The sequence below is a fragment of the Pantherophis guttatus genome, chromosome 1, assembly GCF_059756535.1.
Source record: "Pantherophis guttatus breed Tessera chromosome 1, ASM5975653v1, whole genome shotgun sequence".
Classification (NCBI taxonomy): Eukaryota; Metazoa; Chordata; class Lepidosauria; order Squamata; family Colubridae; genus Pantherophis; species Pantherophis guttatus.
This window is the reverse complement of record NC_142063.1, coordinates 169,323,390-169,340,647: the sequence shown is the minus strand read 5'-3', so window position 1 is coordinate 169,340,647 and position 17,258 is coordinate 169,323,390. Positions and strand designations below refer to the sequence as shown.

The 17,258-nt window shown below is 40.6% G+C and overlaps 1 protein-coding gene across 12 annotated transcripts in view; it reads left to right on the top strand.

Moving 5' to 3' along the window:
• Positions 1-17,258, top strand: part of ALS2 (alsin Rho guanine nucleotide exchange factor ALS2) — a 61,907-nt gene that overhangs the window by 17,959 nt on the left and 26,690 nt on the right. For 6 of the 12 annotated variants that reach the window (XM_087885116.1, XM_087885082.1, XM_034430929.3 and 3 more), the window contains 11 exons: positions 1,284-1,455; positions 3,531-3,711; positions 4,585-4,650; positions 7,434-7,593; positions 10,598-10,729; positions 11,139-11,267; positions 12,702-12,772; positions 14,949-15,015; positions 15,946-16,148; positions 16,401-16,466; positions 16,901-16,999. In XM_087885116.1, coding sequence (XP_087741242.1) covers positions 1,284-1,455; positions 3,531-3,711; positions 4,585-4,650; positions 7,434-7,593; positions 10,598-10,729; positions 11,139-11,267; positions 12,702-12,772; positions 14,949-15,015; positions 15,946-16,148; positions 16,401-16,466; positions 16,901-16,999 — 1,346 coding nt within the window. Of the gene's footprint in view, positions 1-1,283; positions 1,456-3,530; positions 3,712-4,584; positions 4,651-7,433; positions 7,594-10,597; positions 10,742-11,138; positions 11,268-12,701; positions 12,773-14,948; positions 15,016-15,945; positions 16,149-16,400; positions 16,467-16,900; positions 17,000-17,258 lie in introns of all 12 variants that reach the window. The other 6 variants (XM_087885112.1, XM_034430938.3, XM_034430911.3 and 3 more) reach the window with 1 other exon arrangement.

The window sequence follows — 17,258 nt, the reverse complement described above, 5'->3', positions numbered from 1 at the left end:
TAATTGATATCAGAACAGAATAAGAACAGAACAGAATAATAGAGTTGGAAGGGATCTTGTAGGTCATATAATTTAACCCCCTGCCCAAGCAGGAGACCCAAACCATTTCTGACAGATGGCAGTCCAGTCTCTTCTTGAAAGCTTCCAGTGATGAAGCTCCCACAATTTCTAAAGGCAAGCTGTTCCATTCGTTGATTGTTCTCACTGTCAGAAAATTTCTCCTTATTACCAGGTTGAATCTCTGCTTGATCAGTTTCCATCCATTATTCCTTGACTAGCTTTCAGGTGTTTTGAAAAATAGGGGTTGACCCCCTCCTCTCTGTGACAGCCCCTCAAATACTGGAACACTGCTATCATGTCTACCCTGGTCCTTCTCTTCACTAGACTAGTCATGTCCAGTTCCTGTAACCGTTCTTCATATGTTTTAGTCCCCTAATCATCATTGTTGCTCTTCTCTGCACTCTTTCTAGAGTCTCAACATCTTTCTTATAATGTGGTAACCAAAACTGGATGTAGTATTCTAGGTGTATGGTCTTACTAAGGCTTTATAGAGTGTTATTAGTACCTCATGTGATCTTGATTGAATCCCTCTGTTAACGCAATTTAGGATTGCATTGGCCTTTTTTGTTGCCACTGCACACTCTTGGCTCATATTTAATTGGTTGCTCACTAAGACCCCTCTCACAATTACTGCTACCTGGTATTAAGCCTGGTTTCTTTCAGTCTATATGTGTGGTTTTGGTTTTTCTTGCCTAAGTGTAAGATTTTACTTTTCTCTACATTGAATTTCATTTTATTAGTTAGGGCCCACTGTTCAAGTCTGTCAAGATCCATCTGGATCTTGAGCCTATTATCTAGGGTGTTGGCTATTACTGCCAACATTCATATTCATATTCAAGGATGAATGAATATGAATATGAATATCCTTGAACATCATTGGAATCTGATTTCACAAGCCACACTATCTATGCCAAACCTGGGTATTTAAGGATATGATCAAAGAAAAAGAATACAGATACAGTTTACCGGATCTAAGACTATTATTCCTGAATCTGATCAAGTAAATGCCTCAAGTATTAATATTTCATATGGTACAGATACCATGATTTTTATAAAAGGGTATATATAGTAAGTCACGTTAATGTTATGTATCTACTTTGAAGAGTTTATTTCACTAGATCAAGTGGTAAAATAGAAGAGGCAAATGTCTACCAGAACATCAAGTAGGGCTAACCTTGAGTCTTGTCTTGAGAGATTTCTCAAAATAATGTATTTTCTTCCAGCTAGGGTATATTAGCCATGTGACAACAGGTGGAAATAAGTGCTTGGCTTTAGTGGACAAGAACATTATGGGATACATCGCAAGTCTTCATGAGTTGGCTTCGACAGAGCGACAGTTCTACTCTAAACTGAGTTCTATAAAATCTCAAGTTCTCCGACCACTCTTGGGATTTGGTAAGAGGTGTTTTTATTTCACTGTCTTCAGTTTCTGACTTCTAAAAATCACTAGGAAGTAATTTTTTGTTTTTGTTTCTTTATTTGGACAGGAGTACCATTGTGTTTTTGTCTTCGGTTTTGCTCTGTATTTAGACCACCCACCTCAGTCGTATATTGTGCTAGATGAAAGACTGTCTGCCTTTGAGCAGGAAACCAATAGTGCAAGGAGTACAGGAATACTATATTATTGTTCCAGGACATAATAACTGAAACTTGAAAGCTTGCTGAGTTTCTCCTTACACTAAGCAGAAGTGAGACAGGATTATTTTGAGTTTCCTTCTTACATTTTTCTCTTTCCCAGCTGATGGAAAATTTAGAGGGTTCATGATAAAGTCCCATGTACAACATTTTCTAATGCTAAAGTCCCATAATTCCTCAGTCTCTACTTCCTCATTTTCCATCACACAACCTGACACCTGACCATTTTCCAAATTAATATACTAAATTATGGATAGTATACAGGTCTTGCCCTGATGGTCAAGGATGCATTCCCTCAGAGGCTCATCTTGCATCTGTGGCATATCCACCACTGATACACACAATATGTAAGGCAGCAATCTCCTGCAGAGGCATCTCTTGACCTCATCTTCTCAAGGACCATGAGGTGGTAATCTCCTCCAGAGGTATCTCTCAGCCATCCAGGTTCGTTGTCAAGCTGCAGGGCATTCTGTGCACCTCCTGCATACACTCACATGGGAGGAGTGTCCTTGTATAATCATTCTTGCTACTAGGGTCTTCTGGAATAGCATCCAAAATATTTGCACAAACCAAAAGAAAAGGGTAACAATCTTGTCAGTTAAGCTCCTCAATGTGAGGTATTTGGTCTTTGCTGCAAAAGCCCAAATCTAGCTTCTATATATCTGGAGTATCTTGGTTCTTTTGCCAATTTGTAGCAATATTTGATGCCGATGTTTCCTTTGTTGGTACTAGAGATTAAAACACATTACACTGAAAGTACACATTGGTGTATTCACAGTACTAGAGACAAATCATATGTATTAAATTTATTTACCATCCAGTTCTCAGTGACTCAACAAGATACATCTGAAGAAGGTTGGGGTTACAGTTTAAGCAAATTAAAATATGAATTGATTGGATGTAGCAGCCAGAAATGTTATTGACTATAGCACATTACGTGCCTAGTGAGTTCAATAAGGCTATTAGGATGTCTGTGACAATGAGACAGGACTGCAAAGACAATGGTGTTTTGAAATAACCAAAGGTGCAGTGTCCATTAACATAATTTTCTTCTGGGGATTTCCTTCTTTTTTTTCCCAGAGCCCTGTTTACTTTTCAGAAACTTTTCTCAGCTTATTATAATGAATTAGGCTTTCTAAATGTTCTTGTAGTTGAACTGGTCTTTTTAGATACCTTGAAAGAGTATTTTTGTAGTATGGATAGGTGCTCATTTTGGCATGAAACAACTGAACCAATGCTTCCTTTTCCGTAGGAAGATGTATTGGGTTAGGGGATTTTTAGTCTTCATAGGTCAAAGTTGTCATTTCTCTTCCCTTAACAGCTCCTGCCTACCTTCATCAAAGTTCCCCCTACATTCCTCTTCATAGAAAAGGAAAACAGCCTGAATTTCCCATTGCAGTAAATAAGTCATATTCTATCAATTATTTAAAATGTTCCATTCCTTCAGCTGAGCTTTGTTGTCCAGCTGACATTCTTAATTTTCCCCTCACTCCATAGCTAGCTTCAATCCTCAGATTCTTGCGGCCACATTCATGACCAACCTTCTTGCAAAATGCTCCTTCCAAATTTTGCCTCCTGTTCTCATTCCCAGCAAATTATTTGTGTCCTGACTTGTATGTATGATGAGCTAAACTCCCATGGTATGTTGTAAAAGGTCCTTGATGATTAAGTGTTCATAACTGTAATTAAATAAAGATGGATTTACTGACTAGTTCATGAGAATCTTTGAAAACAGTTTTAAATGTATAGTTTTGAGAGCTTAAACTAATTCTTGTTTCTGATATATTGAATTGGCAATGTTTCTACCATGTATTTCAACTATTGTTGGGTTACAGATAATTTAGGTATGGCATCTACCATCCAATTGCTGCAAGAAATGGCAAGCACATTCAGCAAACTGTGTTACCTGATTGGTCAGCATGGAGCCTCTTTGACCAGCTTTCTTCAAGGATTAAAAGAGGCAAAGAATCTGGTGATTCTGAAGCATTCAAATCTGTTTTTGGAAAGTTATACTGAGTAAGGATTTTTTTTTTTAATTTGTGGATTTTTATTACACTAGGTAAAGCTGCATCTGAAAATGGAATGAATTCTAAACAAAAACTAACAGTTTTCAAACATTATGCTTACTGTTTTCTGAACTGCTGACTTGCACTGTAAAATTAAGTTGAAGAATGATTGGAAAAATCACCAGCTACTCCTTTAGACTGGCAGGCAAGAAGCAGAATTCTTGAAACTGTCATCAATTGAGTATTTTTATGATCGTATTAGCACTGAAACACAAGCATTGGGCATTTTCAATTATCAAATTTAAGGTATGCCATGCTGTAAATACAGGAGAATATTAAATCTGTTAGTCAATAACCTTTAAGAATACAGTTCATAGATTCATGCTGTGATATATCTTTCATTTTAATGTGACATACAAATGGCTATTATGCAATATTATTGACATATGCCTCAGACAGAAAAGCTGCTAAGAAAAAAAATACCTCTTTATTACCTATCGCATTACTTTGGGTATTTTCATATAAATCTTGTATAGCAGGAATCAATGCTGCTTTGCTTCCTAATCACAGCGCTTATGATGTGAGATACTCCAGGCCAGATGGGAAAATTTGAGTTTGAATAGTAATGTTGTACTGCTGTACTATGACGGGGGAGAGAACAACATGTAAAGGTATCAGAATTTGGACATAGAGTTCCTTGTTATCAAAGCAAAGTGAGAGGAAACTCTACTACCAGAGTCTAGTGATATAAACACATTGAAATGCTAAAGGCTGGAAAGTCGGAGATTAGGCAGAAAGAGTTTCATTTCTTACATTTTCTATTAGACAGATTCATGATGATATCCACAAGAATATTCACTTTTCTTCCACTGTTCTGTTTTAGGTACTCTGCTTCCTTGACAAACTTTTTGGTTATGGGAGGATTTTCAGTACTCTCCAAGCCAGCAGTGTAAGTGCACATTTTCATGCGCAGAGTCATTTGATTTATTCTTGCACTAATGAATGATTAAAATCATGATAAAGGTGGAGCTTGTACATTGTAGGGTATTTCCCACCCGGCCAATGCAAGAAATGAGCTCCCTCGCAGCACCTCCTCTCCTACGTGAAGCCAGCTGGGCGCGAACCACCACCACCACCACCCGCCCTGTTCTCCAGCTCAGCATTTTGTGCACACTCAGCCAGCCTGGCTAGTTCCCAAATCCCTACTCAGCAAACATGTGGAGCAGGCGACGTGGGGATTGTCACCAGGCCATGAGTCCCAGGTCAAGCAACCTGTTGACCTGGGATTGGGGAGGGGGGGGGGACCTGGTGCCGGAGCTCCGAACAGTGGCTGGTGCGGGCTCTGTCGGCACGGCCATAAAGCAGGATCGGCGTGACCATTTCCTGCCCGCAGGATTGCTGGCCAGGATCGGGTTAGACGCTGCCACCACTGGCCAAGATCAGGCCAAAATCAGTGAGCCAGATGCACCACCACTGCCTGGGAGGAGAAGAGGGAGAGGAGGCGCTGCAAGGGAGCCCATTTCTTGTGTTCTGGGCCGCGACGGCGATTCTGGACTTCTGATCTCGGCTGGTGAGGAAGAGAGAGCGGGGGATGAATGAGTGACTGGGTGTGTGTCTGTTAGTTGGCTTCCAGTGCCAGAGAGGTCAGGGAAGGGAAGCAGCCAGGCTGCTGTTACCTTTCATTGGGGTACGTGGAGTGAGATTGGGCTCCTTTTGCTGTCTCTTCTCCCCCTCTTGCCAGGCATGACAGGGCTTCCTGCCCCTCACTTAGCCACCCACCCCCTTTATGCAATTTGGGGATGGCAACTGGGGTGGGGAGAAAGGGTATTCCCAACTCCCGGGACAACTGGCTTCTCCCCGGTAACTCTTTCTCTGCCTTTTGGCATCGGGCGTCAAAGAGGAGGAATTTGTCAGCAGAAAAGCTTGCCCCACCCACCACCACCCAGGTGCCCTCGCTTCCTCCAAGCCTTTCTTTGCCTATCAGTTCCCAATTTCCAGCTCCGTTGCTTTTCTCACCATTGTGTGCAGAGAAACAAGTTCGTGGGACTACCGTAAAAAAAAGTTCAATCAATCAATTCCAACTTCTTGCAAGAAGGGTTTTTTTTAATGGTAGTCCCACAGATTTCTTGCCCTATACGCCCAGCAGAGAACGGAACTAGAAAGCAGGATAGTGAAGGAATGTGGCTGCCTTGGAGGGTGTGTGTGTGTGTATGTGTGTGAAAGAAAGAGAGAGCACATTGCCGCCAGCCCTCTGAGGTTGGATCAGATCTCTCTTTCTCTCTCCCCGCCCCCTCCTCCCAGCAGCAGTGGCAGAACTTCAGTGCCTGGCCGGCAGGGAGCTTCTCACCTACCCTGCCTGCTAGCCCAGCTGCTGCTGGGATACTTCTCGGATGCGGCAGGCCCCATGCTGCTGGCATTGCGGGTGAAGCCATGCTGCCTGTGCCGCCTTGCCCGCAGCCGCCTTTGGGCTGCTGAACACCAGCCTACACACCTACTTGGTGCTGCAGGCGCTGGGCTACAGCTACACTGAGCTCGGTGCTCTTCGGGCCTTGGCGGGCGCTGCAACTCTCATTCCAGCTGTGTGTGGTAAAGCAGCAGGCAAGGCAGCATGGCGCCATTTTCAGAGGTTTTTAATCTGGGATGATTCAACCCGGCCAGACAGGAGCAGTCCCACAGCGCTACTGAGAGCAGCGCTGCCAGGAGGGCGAAGAGGTCAGCAGCAGCATGGGCAGCCACTTGGCCATTTAAAAACTTGTGGATTTCAACTCCCAGAATTCCCACAGCCCCCCCCCCCTTCAACTCCTTCCCCTTTTTGGGTTGGGGTAGCTCGCACCCACTGAGTTCGTTGGGGTTGTAGGTTCGATCGCACTCCACGAGGGATCCTCCACCCTGGTGAACGGTTGTCTGCCAAAGCTGAAATGGACAGCCGGAGGAGGGGAGGGGAAAGAAGTGAATGGCACAGACCTTTCTCAGCCCAAAGCTTCACAGAAAGCAAATCAAACCTTGATGAGGGGGGGATTTTCCTGTGAGTACTGTGATAAAAGTTAACATTTCAGAAATGTTACCTGTGGAGGTCTGGTGCAACGCTCTGCTGCAGCTTTAGAACATACCTCTGCCTTCCCTGCGGAGGATTGCAAGGCTGGAGGCTTCGCCTTGCTCCGATCAGCAGGAAAATTCCCCCCATTTCCCTGCCAATTGTTCTATCCTTGGGGAGCTCTGCACAGATGCACATCCCAAAAATGCTCCCTCCAAAGCTTTCAGCCTTTCAATCCTACGCAGGGAAGGTGGAGTTTTGCTCCGAAGTTGCGGCAGAGCATTGCACTGGGAGACCTGCAAAGAGGCAGAATGAGAGGCAGTTCCTGGCCTTGCTGGCTCAGCTGATCCGTGGGCCAAGCCTCCATGAGGTGACCAGAGAAGGGAAGGGCTGCCTCCTGTGCTGGCCATGCCACCTTAACTAGGGCTTATTTTTGGGGGTAGGTCTTATATTATGCCCATTCCCAAAAATCTGACTAGGGCTTATTTTCGGGGTAGGTCATATTTTTTGGGAAGCTCTGTGTGTGTCTGTGTCTGTGTGTGTGTGTGTGTGTGTGTATATATCATATCTATTAATCATGTTTGCAATGGTATGTGTGTGTGTTATATAAAGTTATTTCCTTAAATAATCAAATTCATTTCATTTCTTTAAATACTGAGTACTGTTGAGACATAATACATATTTACCTTTACCTGTAGGGATTTCTTAGGCAAAAACCAAGCATTACTTCAAGATCTGTCAGAGACAAATGAGATTTATCCATTAATGGATATGCTAAATGCTCTGTTTTTCTTGCCAATCAGACGACTTCATAATTATGCTAGAGTTTTACTAAAGCTTGCTACCTGTTTTGAAGTGGTAAGTTGTTCAGTGTGAAAGTTTTTTTTAAATAGTAGGTTATCTATTTGTTTTTAATCCTGTAATCTGTCTCGGGATAGCTAAATCATGCAATTTAATTTAATTGTTTATCTTTTACTGTGTGCTTCTGAATGTGAACTTGTTTGCATGGTTCTGCATTCTTTGGTTTAGCCATAGTAAATAGGACAGTTAATCTTCATTAAATATATTCCTAGCTATGGAATTGCCTATAAACTCAAAAAAAGGCTTATTATTGAAACATTCTGGGAATTTCTTTATGTTGTATAAGAGTTCAGTATGAGATAATGGAATACTGTCTAGTAACTATTTTCATGAAATAATCCCCTTAACAGTGGAAGATTGCATTCCAACAACTGATTTGCATGCTTATTTCAGGATGGAAGCTATTAATAATATTGGCAGTTGCATGGCAGCTGTTGTCATGTGTATATTCTTTGGTATTGTAAAATTTTTCCATCATCAAAATGAGGACTCTTAGCAAAAGTATAAGAGCAGTGTTTCCCAACCATGGCAACTTTAAGATACATGGACTTCAACTTCCAGAATTCCTTAGCCAGAATTCTGATTGGGGATTTCTGGTAATTGAAGGTCACATTGTATTAAATTTAGGGTTAGGCTCAAGTCCAGTAAAAATTAAGTTTAGCAGACCACGGTTAGTGGACTTATGATAAAGTAGACAAGTTCTTATGTGGATAAATTCTGAATGAATTCACCCGTTATTTGGGAAAGGGATCCAAACAGTGGTTGCTATTTCCTCTAAAAAGTGGATAAGTTTCTTCACATCAGGAGTGGGTTCTAAAAATTTTTTACTACTGGTTCTGTGGGCGTGGTTTATTTTGTGGGCGTGATTTGATGGTCATGTGACAATTCTTTAGGATTTAGCAGAGTTACTGGTCTACCAGGTTTTTAACTGCTTACACAGCTGTACCGGTCTACCCATTTGTTCTTGGAGCGTTTCGGTCTACTCATTTGTTTTTGGAGGCACCACTCTACTCATTTGTTTTTGGAGGCACTGGTCTACTCATTTGTTTTTGGAGGCACCGGTCTACCCATTTGTTTTTCGAGCACACTGGTCTACCACCACACTGCCTTTTAACACTGATCAGCTGTAGGGCAGCCCTTTGAAGCCCCATGGCAAGAGTTTAAACAGTTTTTTTCCTTCCAGCCGATCAGCTGGGACTCGGGAGACAGCGAAAAATTGGGGGTGGGCCAAATAAAAGGTAAGAATAACGCGGGGGGGAGGGCCCAGCTCCCGAACAAAGAGAACTGATTCGGTGACATCATATCGTCACTGCTACTGGCTCGGTCGAACCGGGAGGAACCCACCATTCCTTCACATGTTTTGAATTCTGGATGCGGAAGAGATGGCAATGGGATAGTTGAATGGCTATTGGTATATGTACACTCTTCATCTTTGAGTTCCTCATAAAAGGAAGGCACTGGGAAGATGAAGGTGAAAGGAAGATGTTTCAAAGACTGATCAGAGTAATGGAATATGCACTGATGCTTTCCTTTCCACTACTGGCTCCTAACCCCCAACAAATCTTTTCCTGTTGACCAAACAATTCAGCATCCTAATAGTGGTAATAATATCCCTGAGAGATCTGCCTTCCTCAGTGCATTTGATTCCCAAAAGGAATCTTTCTCTTTGGGGTGGATTTCCTGGAGGAGGGGACACTTTTGGAATTTAGCAGAACTGTAGGTTTCACCAGCACTCTACAGGTTGCATGTGAATTTGCTACCTGGAACTTGAAACAAAGGCTGCAATGTTTAGGTTACCCTTAAGCCTCTTTAGAAAATAGAGGATCTTCTTAGGTGGCAGTTTAAAAATTACTTTGCTATAAATCATGCTGAAATCAGACTTTATGAGCCCCAAGGCTGTTTCCAGAATATTACAAATGGTAATTATAAAATTCTGTAAAGCTGAGGTCAACCCCTGGTAATTTCACAGACGTGGTTCTTGGCAGCTCTAAAAAAAATGGCTTGCCACCGCCTATCTTCCCCTCCCCCCCCCCCCCCCCGAAATTGCAGTCTTTACATCCCTAGGATTCCTAGAAATCTCTCTTCCAAGTACTAACGGCTGCTCTGCTGTTTTCTTCTGATTCCAGAAAAGACTGCTAGATGCTGCCACCTGCTGGGGCAAAAAATGTGTACTGTATATAAACTTTTTAAGTGTAAATACTGCTAACATCTTGGCTTTAGTAGATTGAAAGTTAATTTATGTAATATGTCACTATAGCTCCAGTGTTATGGAAGGTAAATTTATTTATCCAGCTATTCTAACTTCACTGATATATTAAATACGGGTTTTTCTAATATTGTAATATAAAGTACCATATTTTTTGCCATATAAGACACATTTTTTCTTCCCCAAAAAAGTGGGTGGAAATGTCTGTGCCTCTTATGGAGCAAATATTGCCTATTGCTTTCTCTGCCTGTCACTTGTCGGCAGCGCCGGCACCTATCGGCAGTTGGATCAGCCTCCTGGAATACCACTGATCAGCTGTTCCAGGTGGCGGGGATGCCACAGGCGGCAGTGATAGGCGATGATTCCTGCCACCTGGAACAGCTGATTGGCGGTATTCCGGGAAGCTGATCCAACCACTGATAGGCAGCAGCAGCAATAGCCAGGGAATGCTGGCGAAGGCTCCAGCATTCCCAGCGGAGACAGCAGACACAGGAGGCAGCAATAGCACCGTTTCTGGTCGGCCAGCCCACTGATTGGCAGGGCTATGGGAGGCTGGAATCCAGCTGTCACTCAGCTGACCGGTGGTGAGTGCAACGGAGTGGAGCCCTGACAAGCCACGTGCTGGGGCTGGGAGGCAGAGGCAGATTATTTTTTTCTTGTTTTTCTCTCCAAAAGCTAGGTGCGTCTTATGGTCTGGAGTATTTTATGGAGCAAAAAATACAGTAATTTATATCAAAATATTGGGATGGTCTTGTGGAACATTCATGAGTCTCCATTCTTTCTCTTTCTCTGTAGACATCTCCAGAATATCAAAGCCTTCAGGATTCCAGCTCTTCTTATGAATCTCTGGCTGTCCATCTCAGTAGGAAAAGAAAAGACGCTGAATATACACTGGGTTTTTGGAAAACATTTCCTGGGAAAATGACAGTATGTGTGTGTGTGTGTATTAGGAGCTGATATTATTTATTACCACAAATTGTAATACTTTCTGTTTCTACTTTCATGAAGATAATTCTTCTAGTTTTAGAAAATGGTATCTTGTTAATTATGATTTATCATTCCATTATATTATATTATATTATATTATATTATATTATATTATATTACATTACATTACATTACATTACCTTACCTTACCTTACCTTACCTTACCTTACCTTACCTTACCTTACCTTACCTTACCTTACCTTACCTTACATTACATTACATTACATTACATTACATTACAATGTTTAAGTGCAAATAAATTCAAACTCCACCAGCACTACATTGCAAATTCCTGGCATGAATTGCTTTACCTGTTGTTAAATTGCCTTGTATTTCTTTTCAATTATAGGATTCCTTGAGGAAACCTGAACGGCGACTAATCTGTGAAAGCAGCAATCGAGGATTGTCGCTGCAACATGCTGGGAGATTTTCAGTGAATTGGTTTATCCTCTTCAATGATGCCTTAGTCCATGCTCAGGTCTGTACTTGAAGAATGGGACAGTCATCTCTTCCTAAGACAAGGAAGCCTTCAAATTGAAAGCATGTTTATTTCATCTATACTGTATAGCTACCCATCTTGTTTATCTGACTCTGGGCAGTGCACATAGTTATAATAACAAAAACTCAACAATCGAAATTAAAATAACAAAACTATTAAAACACAATTAAAACAATTAAAATTATAATAAAACAAAAACACAGAAGACTGCATTTCAAAACTTTCACATCCACAGGCCTGATGTCACAAGCAGGTTTTAAAGGCCTTCCAGAAGGTCTGTAAGGTCGGCCAATTTCACCTTGTTTCAAAGGGTGTCCCAAAGGATGGGGGCATGGCAGAAAAGGCTCTCTTAACTGCAAAATGAAGCTCCTTAGCAGATGGACCCACAACATGCTCCTCCTGGCAAACTAAATGTATCTATATCCCCAGTAGAGAAATATTCAATATCTGTATTTATTTTATAGGTATAGAACATATAGGTAACTAATTGGGCAGTCTTCTGTGTTGTCACTAAAATTATTCTGCCTGGCATGTGGTAAGATTTTTCTATTTTCTGAAATAATAAAAAATGAATATAGGCTAGTTCATTAGTTTGTAGGTTCATTAGTCCAAACGCAATTCAAAAATAGATTTTGTTTTCCTTCCCTCCCTCTCTTCCCTCTGAATTCTTTTTTATTATCATCCAGTCCAGTTATTCGGATCTTCTAAATTGTGAGTAATTTATCACAAAAGAGAAACCAAATGCTGCTACTGCTTTTTTCCTCCAGTCTTTGTCAATTGCTGCTAATCAGGCATGTTAAGAATAGAGGACATCACTGAATTATGGATCAGAGTTTTTCTTTGTACAGATATGGTAATGCACAGACTGCAATGGAACTTGAATGTTGCAATCACACTAGAGTTTGTTTGTTTAATATGGCTGTCCCTCTCACCTGAGGAATTCTGGGCAACCAATAGAATTTAAAATTAAACCAATAATTAAAAAATATTTCAGAAACAATCCCCCAAATAATCTTAAAACAGAAAAGGACAGCTGAGAATAAAACCTCAAAGCAGTTACTAATCATCCAAAGTCTGAGCAATGAACCAAGTCTTGACTGCTTTTCAAAAGGCTAGTGGTGAGGGGAATCTTAGGGGGGGAGATGTTCCAGTGGTCAAGTGCCACAACATTTTGGGTCCCATAAAATGGTATTGCTTAATCAAAGGGACCCAGAGCATGCTCTCCTCCTATACATGTAGGAGGGCTTGTAGAGAGAAGCATTCTGATCCCATACCACAAAACGTTTTTATAGGTAGTAACAACCAACATCTTGAATTGAAAGCTAGGGCCCAAGCAAAGACCATGGACTGAACCTTACATTATGGCCATAAACATAATATGAAGATTGATCTTTTCCTTTTTTTCTCTTATAGTTCTCAACTCACCATATTTTTTCTTTGTCTACCCTGTGGGTAGAACCTGTTTCAGAAGAGTCTGGTAATATGTAAGTATTTTTCAGTTGCTTTATATTAAGTTTGGACCAGTGGTGAAAATCTGAACTGGTTTGCTACCGGTTTGCTGTCTGCGCATGTGCATTGCGCGCCAAGCGCACACTGCATACGCATGTGCAGTACACACCACATGCTACACGTTTAAAAAGCTACCGGTTTGGGCGAAGCGGTAGTTAAAAAAAGCTACGATTCGACGATCGGCTGTGCCGCTCGATTTAGCCTTGCTAGAAAGCAGGTAAACTACCGGTAGCTTTTTTTTACTACCAGTTCACCCGAACTGGTAGTTTTTATCACTACTGGTTCACCCGAACTGGAGCAAACCGGTAGCATTCCACACCTGGTTTGGACTAGTTAACAAATTATTGATTCTTTTAAAACTTATTTTGCAGCCTATTCCTACTTACTCTTGAAATTGCTTTCATACTCATAAGAGAATTTAAATTGTGTCAATTGACACAATTGTTAATATGGGCTTTTAAGTGTAAACCTGCTGAATCTATGAAACAGTCTAATGTACACTTCAGATGTAAAAGTATTTAGTTTTATACAGTCTACAGGTGATTCCTTGACTTACAGTTAATTTAGTGACCGTTGAAAGTTTTTTCAGTTGAAAAAAATTACTTATGACCGTTTTTCACACGGCCATTGCAGCATCCCTATGTCATGTGATCAAAATTCATATGCTTAGCAACTAACTCATATTTAAGAGAATTGCAGTATCCTGGAGTCATGTGATCTCCTTTTGCGAGCTTCTGACAAGCAAAGTCAATGGGAAAGACAGATTCACTTAACGCCTGTGTTACTAACTTAACAATTACAGTGATTCACTTAGCAACTGTGTCAAGAAAAGTTGTAAAATGGAGCAAAACTCACTTAACAACTGTCTTGCTTAGAAACAGAAATTTTTGGCAGTCGTAAGTCAACGACTACCTGTATTTGCAGACTGCATGTATTCTTCATTAACAATTACCATATTTTCCGGCGTATAAGACGACTTTTTAACACATGAAAATCTTCTCAAAAGTCGGGGGTCGTCTTATACGCCGGGTATCGTTCTCCTGTAACCAGGCAGACCAGCCCGAAAGGCTCTGACGAGCCTTAAATGGCTCTGGCGATCCCAGCTCTGGCGATCCCAGCTCTGACGATCCTAGCTGAGTTCCCTGCAACTCAGCTGGGATCGCCAGAACCATGGCTCTGACGGTCCCAGCTCTGATGGTCGATTTAATTTTTATTTGGTGTGCATTGGAAGAGGGGTAGTCATATATGGCGAGTATAGCCCAAACCCTATATTTTAACAGGAAAAGTTGGGGGTCATCTTATACGCCCAGTCGTCTTATACGCCGGAAAATACGGTACTCATGCAATTGTTTAAGAAGAAAAGTATTTATTTACTGCATCTTGTTTTTCAGGATTCAAATCCTGTCAATCTAAATAAGCAATCATGTAGACAGTACATTTTTTTAATGACTCTAGAAGAAGTCATAGATCCTTCCCACAGAACACATCATGTTGATAGCCCTTTGGAGCAGGTGTGGGATGGAGAGGAAGGAGACCAGCTGCAGCAGCTTTGCCCGTCTCCCTCTAGGACAGGGGTGTCAAACTCGATTTCATTGACGACTGCATCAAGGTTGTGTTTGACCAGGGGGGGCGTGGCCAGGGGTGTGTGGCCAGCTTGACATCTGTTTTTGGCTGCGATGGCCTCCTGCAACCCTCTGCCAGTGAAAACAGAGCTCTTGTTTTCGCTGTGGCAGAGGCACTGCAGACCGGTCCTTCACTGTTTCCAGGGCAGCCCCATGGGCCAGATCTAAGCACCCTGAGGGCCAAATCCTTGAGTTTGATACCCCTGCTCTAGGAATTCTGAAATGGAGTGGAATAGGGTTAGCTATGTCATTCTTCACTGTTGCAGAAATATTCTCCATCTTGTGTCCTCCTGGAATAAAAATTCCGTAGTAAAACCAGAAGTCTGAATTGCTATATTTAGTCAATACTAGAGAGAAGATGACAAAGTTTGTTCCTTGGATAATGTAATATGCATTAATTACGGTGATGTGAAGTGAAGAAGAAAGGGAGAACAAATGAGTCTTGGATTTTTTTATATGAAAAGAATGTAATATAGTCATTTCTCTGATTAACATTTACAACACTCTTTGTTTATTTTCTTTCCTCTAGGAATGGTTTGAGAATCACTACACCTGAAGAACAATTTATTCTCATTTCATCAACTCCACAAGAAAAGGTAGGACTTTTTTGCCCCTTCCCTCCATTCAGTTCATCAGATGCATTAATGATTTTTCAATTTTCTAGTATGGCTTGCTTTCTAGAGCCTATTCTGTATTTTTTCTGTTCCATTCTTTGAAATTGGTATGAAACTTTTTTTTATGATCTGTGATGATTTCGGATCAACCTAATAAAATTACTATATTGTGTAAATTTCCTCTAGAATTGGTGTACAGTCTAAATATCCAGCATCCCATCTTTGGAAAATAGTTGATAAGAAGAGGTAACTGCTTAGCAAACAGGGATCTCACCTTTTTCAACATTTTTTTAGGTGGGATTCCCAATAGTTGATAGAGATAAAATTACATCTTCAGAGGGTCCTCATAACTGTTTTTTAGTGGTGGTTAAAGACTAAACAACTGTGTTAAGTCTGTTGCGTATTAAGTATGTCCATTTTATCCTTTAATTTTTAAAACAAGGGGACAGAACAAATGTCAATTGTTGAACATTGACATTTTTAGTGGTGTGAACCTATGTACTTTCAGAACTACTAACATTAAATAATCATATGTTGCCTATCTTTCAGCATTTATTTTAAAATGGTAACCCACAACTCATAGTTGGACTGAGCTCTACTATATAGGCCACGAGCTTCACAAATTACATAATGGTTAACTAATTAATTTAGGAAGAAATGTCTGATATAGCATTGTATATTGGGCCTATATAACTGGTAATGTTAAAATTCAATTCTGATTTTTAAAGAGTAAAAGTACTGGAATGTTTATACTGTATTCTACAATCCACTATTGTTATTATGTATGAATTCCATGACCTCAGTAGATGTGTAATACCAATTCCATGGAATTCCTGCAAGAGATGCAGAATGAGAGAAGGAAGAGGAATGTAGGCATCAGAAAGCTTTTGACTATTTTTCACTCTGTTTCAGACTAAGTGGCTGAAATCTATAAGCCAAGCTATAGATCAGGCCTTAAAAGGGACATCTGATTTTCCTCCCTATGGTGGTAGTGGAAGCCTTCAGAGGCAGGAGCCTCCTATTTCAAGGAATGCAAGATATACCTTCTATAAAGACCCTCGGCTTAAGGATGCTGTTTACAATGGTCGATGGCTTTCTGGGAAGCCACATGGAAGGTGAAACTGAAATTTTTCCAGATTATATGAGAAGTCATTTATTGTACCTAAATGTTTATAGTAGATTTACCCTGAAATAGATGCAGTAATATATATTGAAAGCCCCTTAGCCTACATTGTCATAACTCTGAGAATTAAAAGTTAATCTGGCATAGCCTAGTTGCTTTTGGAAGTTATAAAAATTATGCATAACCTGTATTGTGATAATTTAAATATAGAACCAATATAATTATAGTATTCCATATATTTCAGAGGAGTCTTGAAGTGGGCAGATGGAAAGATGTATTCTGGCATGTTCAGAAATGGCATGGAGGATGGGTAGGTATAATAAACTAAGCCGAGGGAGGGGGGAAACCTGCTGTTCACAAATAATTTTTTTTAAAAAAAGTACTGTCACATTAGGATTAGTAGGGCTGGGCAGGCTTAAACATTATTTGGAAGGAGGGGGTTGGACTCTGTAAGCATAACAATTCTTCCCTTCTTGGTAGAGAAGCTCAACTTTTCAGACTTTCACAAAAGCAAAAACATTTTAGGAGAACACCTTAAAGCAGAAGAATTTTGTTTAAGGCTCATGAGAAACTTCAATTGCCTATTGAATAGAAGATACTACTATGTTTACATAGTATAGACATCCAAAGTATGTCTTCCAAACCTTTCTTGAAACATGCATGGTTTTGCAAATTAGTATTTACATTGTAATTTAGATTGTAATTTAGTATTGTAAAATGCTGTGATTTTTTAAATATTGGCAGATATGGTGAATATAAACTACCAAATAAAACAATGAAGAAGAGTGACCATTATATTGGATTTTGGAAAGAAGGCAAAATGTGTGGACACGGTATCTACAGGTAATAGAGAAAGACAGAGTGCATATATAGTGTAGTGGTTATGTTTTGGACTAAGAATAGGAAGATCTAGGTTTTAAACCACCTCTTTATAATCTACCTGCCAGTCCCACATTGTTTTAGAAAGGAGAGCAGAAAGTACCCAGACTTTTACACTATTTTGATATAGAATTTACTACCTGTAACAAAACAGACCAGATTTTTGATAAGGGCCATGACGGTGGGAACATCAATTGCCAGAAATATTTTCCTTAACCTCATA